The sequence below is a fragment of the Heloderma suspectum genome, chromosome 4, assembly GCF_057233095.1.
Source record: "Heloderma suspectum isolate Gila_16-S chromosome 4, 16-S_ref, whole genome shotgun sequence".
Classification (NCBI taxonomy): Eukaryota; Metazoa; Chordata; class Lepidosauria; order Squamata; family Helodermatidae; genus Heloderma; species Heloderma suspectum.
In genome coordinates, this window is record NC_139461.1 from 131,344,116 (window position 1) to 131,354,565 (window position 10,450).

At 42.9% G+C, this 10,450-nt stretch overlaps 1 protein-coding gene across 3 annotated transcripts in view; it reads right to left on the reverse strand.

Moving 5' to 3' along the window:
- Positions 1 to 825: 825 nt before the first annotated feature.
- LOC146347396 (uncharacterized) overlaps positions 826 to 10,450 on the reverse strand; it is a 74,961-nt gene continuing 65,336 nt past the window's right edge. The window contains exons 4-5 of one of the 3 annotated variants that reach the window (XM_084848145.1): positions 5,766 to 6,241; positions 826 to 1,948 (exon numbers count right to left, since the gene is read on the reverse strand). Coding sequence is in view for 1 of the 3 variants with exons in the window: in XM_084848143.1 (XP_084704269.1) it covers positions 6,164 to 6,241 (78 nt within the window). In the remaining 2 variants the exon portion in view is untranslated. The remainder of the gene's footprint in view (positions 1,949 to 5,765; positions 6,242 to 10,450) is intronic. The other 2 variants (XR_014789874.1, XM_084848143.1) reach the window with 2 other exon arrangements.

Sequence of the window (10,450 nt, forward strand, 5' to 3'; positions counted from 1 at the left end):
GAGCCATCTCAATCACAGGATAAAAGCTCCGTGTGATGAAGCCCACATTCATAGGCGCTCTTGAACGAGGGTAAATGTATTTCTGGGTCAGAGCTGTAGTCAAGGGTTGGGAGGACTTAGGATCCCTCAGATCTTCAGCTACTCCCTCCCTGCTCACTGGCATGACCTCAGAATGCCCAGTTCTCCCCACTACAAGTTTGGAATTCCAACTTCATAGAGGAACACACCACAGACACTTCCGCTGTGACTGGGAGGAGCCAAAAAGAAGGTTCTGTTATTTAAAAAAAACCCACTCCAATATGTTAGCTCTATCTACAGCCTCAGAGGGGTTTTTCTGAAGAATTCTATAGATCCTGGGACACTGTCTATGAACTATAGGATTGTTCTCATAGCCACTAAACTACACCAAATAGAAGTTATACAACAAAGTTCTTATTTTCTTATGGTTGTCTTCCTTATCAAACCTAACAACATTTGGTTGACTTGGACTGACCCTGAAGGTGCTTCCGTATCTTCATTTGCAATGGGACAGCCCATAGCTTACTGGTAAAATGCACATTTGGCAAGCAGAAGGACCGAGATTCAATAATTGGCATCATCAGCTAAACCAGGGATAGAGAAATGGTGGTTCTCCAGATGATGTCCATCAGCCCCAGTCAGCATGGCCAATGGTCAGGGATGTTGGGAGCTGTAGTCCAACGTTATGCCTTTTCCATTTTAGCATGACATTTTTAGCATGGTTGCAAGGACCCATTAAAGATAGTAGAAAGTGACGATTATCAGGCCAGCGGTATACTATAATATACACATTGAGTGCTGCATTTCCACTTCTGTTGGTAATTTATTTATTTATTTACAATATTTGCATACTGCTTCATATCTAGAACAAAGTTTACAGTCATTTATCCTGAGGTTAAACAGAAGCAAGTCAAAGAGTATCCCTAATTAGTAGATTAAGCCAGGCAACACTGTTTTAGCCTGTATAACAAAAATCAAAGGACCAGTAAAATAAAAAAGCACCTTTATTTGGAATAAACAATGTTCATTGCACAATATGCAGGCTTTCGAATTATACATCATATTTGCCTGAAACTTTTGTGATTCAAAACCTTCCATCGTGTTCAGTGAATATTGTTGAGCATTGTTTTGTGCTTGTAAATAAATTATTTTACGGAACCTGCAGATCTAATTAATGAGCTCTTTCTACTGGCTTTCAACTCAAGCTCTGATTATCATCATGCTAGTTTAATCAAAATTAGAGTCTGAAGCCTGTTAAAGGATTACCATTTCAGGAGTTCTAGTCATATAACCCTTTCATGGATCAAGTCATATAAACAAGCGCTAATGGTGTAAGAGATTTTGCAGTTCAGAGTTCTACCAACAAATATTTCCAAGAGAAGAAAATGGTTGTTTTCACATTAAAGTATGCCAAGAGAATGCAAAACTAAAGGTTTTTGTCCATCTCCTAATGGTGAGATGAGATTGAAAAATAGCCCAACTGAAAACCATGCTGCACTGTAAATAAAACCCAACAGCTACTGTTCCAGTATCAGCTTGATCACAGAACGCAAAACAAATGGGACATTGTCCAGAATTATCACAGATAGGATCAGCAACTTATTGTTAGCTACCATAATTGATACTACCCTATGACTATACCTAGCTGAGTTGTATTATACTGCATAATCTTATCAGATTATATTTTTCTTCATCTGTCTAGCCAATACATTTATTAAATTCATGACAAACAGACATCAAGACTTTTGAAGTAAGGCTGAACCATCAGATTACTATTGAACCTCACACAAAATAGATAGTTGTTGTTGTTGTTCAGTCGTTCAGTCGTGTCTGACTCTTCGTGACCCCATGGACCATAGCACGCCAGGCCTTCCTGTCCTGCACTCTCTCCCGGAGCATGCTCAAGTTCATATTCATTGCATTGGTGATGCTATCTAGCCATCTCATCCTCTGCCGTCCCCTCCTCCTTTTGCCTTCAGTCTTTCCCAGCATCAGGGTCTTTTCCAGAGAGTTTTCTCTTCACATTAGGTGGCCAAAATATTTCAGCTTCAGCTTCAGTATCTGTCCTTCCAATGAGCAGTCAGGGTTGATTTCCTTTAGGATTGACTGATTTGACCTCCTTGCAGTCCAGGGGACTCGTAAGAGTTTCTCCAGCACCACAGTTCGAAAGCATCAATTCTTCGGCGCTCAGCCTTCCTTATAGTCCAGCTCTCACAGCCATACATTACTACTGGGAAAACCATAGCTTTGATTAGATGGACCTTTGTTGGCAAGGTGATGTCTCTGCTTCTTACTATGCTGTCTAGGCTTGCCATAGCTTTCCTCGCAAGGAGCAAGCGTCTTTGAATTTCATGGCTACAGTCACCGTCTGCAGTGATCTTGGAGTCCAAGAAAGTAAAATCTGTCACTGCTTCCATTTCTTCCCCTTCTATATGTCAGGAAGTGATAGGGCCAGATGCCATGATCTTAGTTTTTTTAATGTTGAGTTTCAAACCAGCTTTTGCACTCTCCACTTTCACCCTCAACAAGAGGCTCTTTAGATCCTCTTCGCTTTCTGCTATTAGGGTGGTATCATCTGCGTATCGGAGGTTGTTGATAATTCTCCCAGCAATCTTAATTCCGACCTCTGATTCATCCAACCCGGCATTTCTCATGATGTACTCTGCATATAAGTTAAATAAGCAGGGTGACAATATACAGCCTTGTCGTACTCCTTTCCCAATTTGGAACCACTCGGTTGTTCCATGTCTGGTTCTTACTGTTGCTTCTTGACCCTCGTACAGGTTTCTAAGGAGACAGGTAAGGTGGTCTGGTACTTCCATCACTTTAAGAATTTGCCACAGTTTGTTGTGATCCACACAATCAAAGGCTTTAGCATAGTCAATGAAGCAGAAATAGACGTTTTTCTGGAATTCTCTTGCTTTCTCCATGATCCAGCGAATGTTGGCGATTTGATCTCTAGTTCCTCTGCCTCTTCAAAACCCAGCTTGTACTTCCGGTAGTTCTCGGTTCGCATACTGCTGAAGCCTAGCTTGTAGGATTTTGAGCATCACCTTGCTGGCATGTGAAATGAGCGCAATTGTGCGGTAGTTTGAACACTCTTTGGCGTTGCCCTTCTTTGTAATGTAAACTGACCTTTTCCAGTCTTGTGGCCACTGTTGAGTGTTCCAAATTTGTTGGCATATTGAATGCAGCACTTTAACAGCATCATCTTTTAGGATTTTAAATAGCTCAGCTGGAATACTGTCATCTCTGCTAGCTTTGTTGTTACTAATGCTTCCTAAGGCCCACTTGACTTCACTCTCGAGGATGTCTGGCTCAAGTTCAGTGACCCCACTATCATGCCTGTCAGGGACATTCAGATCTTTGCTGTATAGTTCTTCTGTGTACTCTTTCCACCTCTTCTTAATCTCATCTGCTTCTGTTAGGTCCCTGCCTTCTTTGCCCTTTATCATGCCCGTCTTTGCACAAAATGTTCCCTTGAGATCTCCAATTTTCTTGAAGAGATCTCTAGTCTTTCCCATTCTGTTGTTTTCCTCAATTTCTTTGCATTGTTCATTTAAGAAGGCCTTCTTGTCTCTCCTTGCTATTCTCTGGAACTCTGCATTCAGTTGGATATATCTTCCCCTTTCTCCCTTGCTTTTCGCTTCCCTTCTTTCCTCAGCTACTTGTAAAGCCTCATCAGACAGCCACTTGGCTTTCTTGCATTTCTTTTTCTTTGGGATGGATTTCGTTGCTGCCTCCTGAACAATGTTACAGACCTCCGTCCATAGTTCCTCAGGCACTCTGTCTATCAGGTCTAATCCCTGAAATCTATTCCTCACCTCCACTGTATATTCATAAGGGATATGATTGAGGTCATACCTGAATGGTTTAGTGGTGTTCCCTACGTTCTTCAATTTAAGCTGAAATTTTGCAAGAAGCAGCTCATGATCTGAGCCACAGTCAGCTCCAGGTCTTGTTTTGACTGACTGTATGGAGCTTCTCCATCTTTGGCTGCAAAGGACATAATCAATCTGATTTCAATATTGACCATCTGGTGATGTCCATGTGTAGAGTCGTCTCTTGTGCTGTTGGAAAAGAGTGTTTGCTATGATCAGCGTGTTCTCTTGGCAAAACTCTATTAGCTTTTGTCCTGCTTCATTTTGCACACCAAGGCCATGCCTGCCTGTTATCCCAGTGATTTCTTGACTTCCTACTGTAGCATTCCAATCCCCTATGATGAAGAGGACATCTTTTTTTGGTGTTAGTTCTAGAAGGTGTTGTAGGTCTTCATAGAACCGATCAACCTCAGCTTCTTCGGCATCAGTGGTTGGGGCATAGACTTGAATTACTGTGATGTTGAATGGTTTGCCTTGGATTCGTACTGAGATCATTCTATCATTTTTAAGATTGTACCCCAGTACTGCTTTTCCCACCCTTTTGTTGACTATGAGTGCTACTCCATTTCTTCTAAGGGATTCTTGCCCACAATAGTAGATATGATGGTCACCTGAATTAAATTCGCCCATGCCTGTCCATTTTAGTTCGCTGATTCCCAAGATGTCGATGTTCAATCCATCTCATGTTTGACCACCTCCAGCTTACCTTGATTCATTGATCTGACATTCCAGGTTCCTAAACAATATTGTTCTTTACAGCATCGGATTTTCTTTTCACCACCAGACACATCCACAGCTGAGTGTCCTTTCGGCTTTGGCCCAGCCGCTTCCCTCTTTCTGGCGCTACTTGGAAATACCCTCTGCTCTTCCCCAGTAGTATATTGGACACCTTCCGACCTGAGGGGCTCATCTTCCGGCGTCGTATCTTTTAGCCTTGTGATACTTTCCATGGGGTTTTCTTGGCAAGAATACTGGAGTGGGTTGCCATTTCCTTCTCCAGTATAATGAACTCTGACTTAGATCCAACAAACTTTACGATTTATCATAATTCAGAGTGCAACCTGAATGACAATAAGAATTTTAAAAGAACTTCGCTGGATCAGACCAAAGCCCTATCTAGTCCAGCATTCTGTTCCCACCGTGACCAACCAGATGGCTGTGGGAAGCCTACAAGGAAGGCATGAGTCCAATAGCAACCTCCTGCTCGTGTTCCCCATCATCTGGTATACACATACTGGAGGTAATATATATAATATAGCCATCATGACGAGTAGCCGTTGGAAAGCCTTATCCTCACATAGTTGGGGGCGGGAGTATCTTAGTACTTTTACAGTAATATGAGATGGTCCAAGGGCTTTTAAGCCATTTTCTTCTTTATTTTATTTTTCTTTAGAGCCATCATCTTCTTCAAGAAGCTAGGAAGCACAGCTCCTGTTGCACACTTTCAAAACAGAGCCAGCATTGCCCCTGGAAATGGCCCTACATGATCATATAACATGGCTTCCAGGGGCTGTATGGAGAAAAAAAGAAAAAAAAGATGGCTGCCCCATAGCAAAAAAAAACCAGCCCTCCCCTTGCATGCATGGTTGGGAGGCTGCAATCACTAAATCCAGGGGTGTGGGGATTTCCCTCGGAGCCAGTTCTGGGTGGTCGAGGGTCCAACTGAGAAGTTTCACAAATCCTTCCACCACCTATCAGTCACCTTTGGGGCCTGTTGCTAGCAAATTTCATTAAAAGCCCATGGGACTGCAGACAGAAGTCTTGAAGTGAGAGATCCTTTTGTTCAGGGGGGCTTGGGGAGGCAAGCTGCCATGGGGCATCTCTAGGAATGTGGGTGGGAGGGTTTATAACTACACTTGGCTCAGCATGCGCCAAGAGTGGGTCAAGATCTCAAAGAAGAGCATTCACATCCCCCCTTCTATTATTTCTGTAGCCAGCCATTGGTAAGGGAACTGGTGATACTATGAGGACAGTTCCATTTTTACCACCACAAAGGTGTTCAACTGCTAAATGGTAGCAGTTGAGTTTGCAGAAGGTGGCAGGCAAACAAACCAACATTAGGTGAAACAAGGTGCAGGGTTTGGTTTTGGTTTTTACTCGTCTGCAAGCCGGATCCTGCCTTTTTCAGCAAATCACATTGAAAACAAGCTGCGGCTTAGCATTATGTCTGAACATGGCCAACATCTTTATCTTACAAAACATTTGCATTTGTCAAATTACATTTCAGTTTTAGCTGGTCAGTACATGTAGACTTGTTCACAATTTTAGTGAATGACTAAGAGTTCTTTTGTCATCATTTTCTTAACTTTCTTCATGTGCATTGAGAATGAAGGCTTTTTGCCCTGTTGTAATTAAATAAAGAGATAGGCAATGGAAACCAGATTGCGTAGAGGCAACACAGCAGTGTTAATGTAAACTACTTTGCTTGAGAGAACACAGCAGAAAAATTTCCATCAAGTTGCATTTTCAAAGTGACATCCTACAAAGCTCTGAAGAGATTAGCCAATAACAAAGATTTCCTCCCTGGGCCTGGTCTTTTCAGATTCAATGATATGAGACCAAACACATCCTAGTAGAGTATAGAAAGCTGTCTGTGTGTGCGAGGACGCGCTTAAGGGGGATCACTTTGTGAAGTGATTTTTCTGAAACTAAACACACAGACACACTCCACCTTCTGAATACCTCGGCCAACCTCCTATGCCCACCCTAACACACACCCTTCCCCACAAACGTGTATTCAAATGATTCAGTTGGTATATTTTTGCCCCTAGCATTTTAAGTAAAATTTGCTGAGCAGATTCTCTTTTGCTGAGGTAAACCTAAAAATGCTGCATATTACGAATATGGCACTGTAGCGACATTAAAGCTTTCCATTAATGGCACCCATTAATCTTTTCCATAATCACCTTCTGAAAATACATAGAATTAGGGCACAATCCTATGCATGTTTAGACAGAAAAAAGTCCTACGATTCCCCAGCATGCCCCAGCTAGGAGCTGTAGGACTTTTTTCTGTCTAAACATGCATAGGATTGTGTCCTTAATATTTCAAAATAGAAGAATGAAAAGAATGGGGGGGCAGAATGAATAATGGAAAGACATTTTTGTAGCCATATTGTTTCCATAAATCAGGAGCCTTAATATATTCACATAGAAAAGCTTTTAAGTTACACATTTTCACATTGGATGGGGGAGGGGTGAAAGTAGATGCTGAAATCAGCAGTGAGGTTCCAGGCTATAGCCAGAGCTATCAAGTATTTCAGGTAATTGATATTCCAGCTTTCTGCTAAAAAAAAAAAAAGATATGCATACCACCCAAGGCAGCTAACACCACTTTCATTTTTAAAAGAATACAGTATATATATTCAGTTATCAAAAAACCTGCCAGTTTAAGACCAGAGTTAAAGCTATCTCCTGTTGGCTCAAGCTCCACATCCAGGAATTCGGAAGCTAAAGCTGATGCCTTAAGAGATGTGATCAGTCATGATGTACAATGTCACAAATTGTGCTTGCTTACAACTTTCCCTCCATGCACCCACACTTTTCCTGGACCTCTCATAAGAACATAAGAAGAGCCCTGCTGGATCAGACCAAGGGTCCATCTAGTCCAGCTTTCTGTTCACACAGTGGCCAACTAGCTGCCCACGGGAAACCCACAAAGAGGACATGAATGCAACAGTACCCTCTTGCCCATGTTCCCCAGCAACTGGTGTACATAGGCTCACTGCCTCTGGTACTGGAGGTAGTGCATAGCCATCAGGACTAATAGCCACTGGTGGTATTGAAGGCTCTCCACAGCCTTCAGTACTATCAGCCACAGTATCCTTCTTCATCACCTGCCTGGGGTGGGAGTTGGTGACACCATTCCTCTATGGGTTTGCTTCTCATTCTAGTGGTGGCTGGGGTGAAAGGGAAAGGGGGTAAGGTCAAATACCCCTAATACCAACATATTTTAGTTTAATGCTCTTACTGTCAGTAACTAAGCTTTAGGAGAGGCAATTCAACCTTTTAGAAAGGGAAAGAAAATGTATTAAAACTGGGAAATCTCCAAACTACAGGCGGTCAGGGGAAAGGGGGCAGGGCAGTGGGCAGGACCATCTGGGGAACTCCAGAGGGCCAGATTGGGCCCCCAGGTGGGTCAGATTTGGTCCTCTGCACCCTGGTTTACATGCTCAATTCAAGGTGCTGGTTCTGGAATTTAAGGCACTAAATGGCCTGGGACTGGGATATCTGAAAGACCATTTTCTCCCATGTGAGCCTGTCCATCAGTTAAGATTTTGTTCAGATGCCCTTCTCCTGCTGCTCCTTCCTTCAGAAAAGAGATAGATGGTCACTAGAAAGAGGACCTTTTCTGTGGTGGCACCCGAACTGTGCCTTCCTAGACATATACCTGCTGTTATTTGCCCTAGGCTAGAGGGGAAGATGCCATTATTGCCATTATTTCCTCCAGATGTAAACAACAGCCACAGAGTGGGGGACTGATCCAAATCAAGACAAAGCCTCCCCCCTTCCCTTCCTCCATGCCACAGTTCTAATTTGGATCAAGCCCCCCCCCCAACTCCACAGCTATTTATTTATTTTTAAACGATCCACACAACCATTGTTGTTGTTCAGTCGTTGAAGTCGTGTCTGACTCTTCGTGACCCCATGGACCATAGCATGCCAGGCCTTCATATTCCAATGAATATGAACTGGAGTGTGCTCAGGTTCATATTCATTGCATCGGTGATGCTATCTAGCCATCTCATCCTCTGCCGTCCCCTTCTCCTTTTGCCTTCAATCTTTCCCAGAATCAGGGTCATTTCCAGTTACTTTTCTCTTTGCATTAGGTGGCCAAAATATTTGAGCTTCAGCTTCAGTATCTGTCCTTCCAATGAGCACTCAGGGTTGATTTCCTTTAGGACTGACTGATCTGACCTCCTTGCAGTCCAGGGGACTCGTAAGAGTTTCTCCAGCACCACAGTTCGAAAGCATCGATTCTTCAGCGCTCAGCCTTCCTTATAGTCCAGTTCTCACAGCCATATGTTACTACTGGGAAAACCATAGCTTTGATTATACAAACCTTTGTTGGCAAGGTGATGTCTCTGCTTCTTACTATGCTGTCTAGGTTTGCCATAGCTTTCCTCCCAAGGAGCAAGCGTCTTTGAATTTCATGGCTGCAGTCACCATCTGCGGTGATCTTGGAGCCCAAGAAAATAAAATCTGTCACTGCTTCCATTTCTTCCCCTTCTATATGCCAGGAAGTGATGGGGCCAGATCCCATGATCTTAGTTTTTTTAACATTGAGTTTCAAACCAGGTTTTGCGCTCTCCACTTTCACCCTCAACAAGAGGCTCTTTAGATCCTCTTCGCTTTCTGCCATTAGGGTGGTATCATCTGCGTATCTGAGGTTGTTGATAATTCTCCCGGCAATCTTAATTCTGACCTGTGATTCATCCAACCCTGCATTTCTCATGATGTACTCTGCATATAAGTTACATAAGCAAGGCGACAATATACAGCCTTGTCGTACTCCTTTCCCAATTTTGAACCAATCGGTTGTTCCATGTCCGGTTCTTACTGTTGCTTCTTGACCCTCATACAGGTTTCTCAGGAGACAGGTAAGGTGGTCTAATAACATCATGTCTAATTTATTTGGTCCTAAATTGACAGAATGAAATTAGATTTGATCTGAACCTGTGCAGTTCAAAAAGAGGGTTTTTATTCTAAAACACACAGATGCAAATGCAATGCTCTGTATCAGCTTTCCCCAATCTGGTGCCCTCCAGATGTTTTGGACTTCAACTGCCATCAGCGCCAAGCAGCACGGCCAATGGTCAAAACATCTGGAGGACACCAGGTTGGGGAAGGCTGCTCAGTATTATCAGGACAATGATTGAAGAATCATAATTATTTCTTACACAAGATAGCCTAATTAATGTAAGAGTCTTTGTTACACCTTTCCAAAAGTTTTCCTTTGCAATTCTCCTAATGCAATGCAGCTTGTGCTTAGCAGTCAGTTTCGACAATCATAAGTGTTCGTTATTTTCCCCCCTTCCAAAGCGCTCTCAAAGAATGCTTGCTTCAGCAAGACCCATTAACTTGTATCCATAAAGGTTTCCTTCCTAAAGGAGGCCTGTATCACATCCACCAGCCTGTCATCGTAAAGCAGCCAAGTGCTGCTCTCAGGAGTTCCCCACGTGAAGTGCGATACTCTGCAAGAATTAAAGCTGCTGCAGTGCAGACATCTGTAGTGTTGCCAAGGATGCTTAATTGGGGAGGAACCAAAATGACCATCCATCGGGAGAGAATGAGGCGTTTAGAACGTTTGCAAGGCAGTAGATGATTCAGATGTTCAGAGTTCCCTCACCCCCTTTTCTATCTTGGCACAGATGTGCTTAAGCCTCTTCATCTCATCTTGCACAAATATTGTTTCTTACTCCCCACTTCCCTGTGGAAGGCACACATCCGAATCCAGATCCCTTATTATGAGACTAAAGTGGAGTCACACAGTGTCTATGTGTGATTTTCAATAATGTCTGCTTATTTACAAGTGTACACACTGAACAAGAG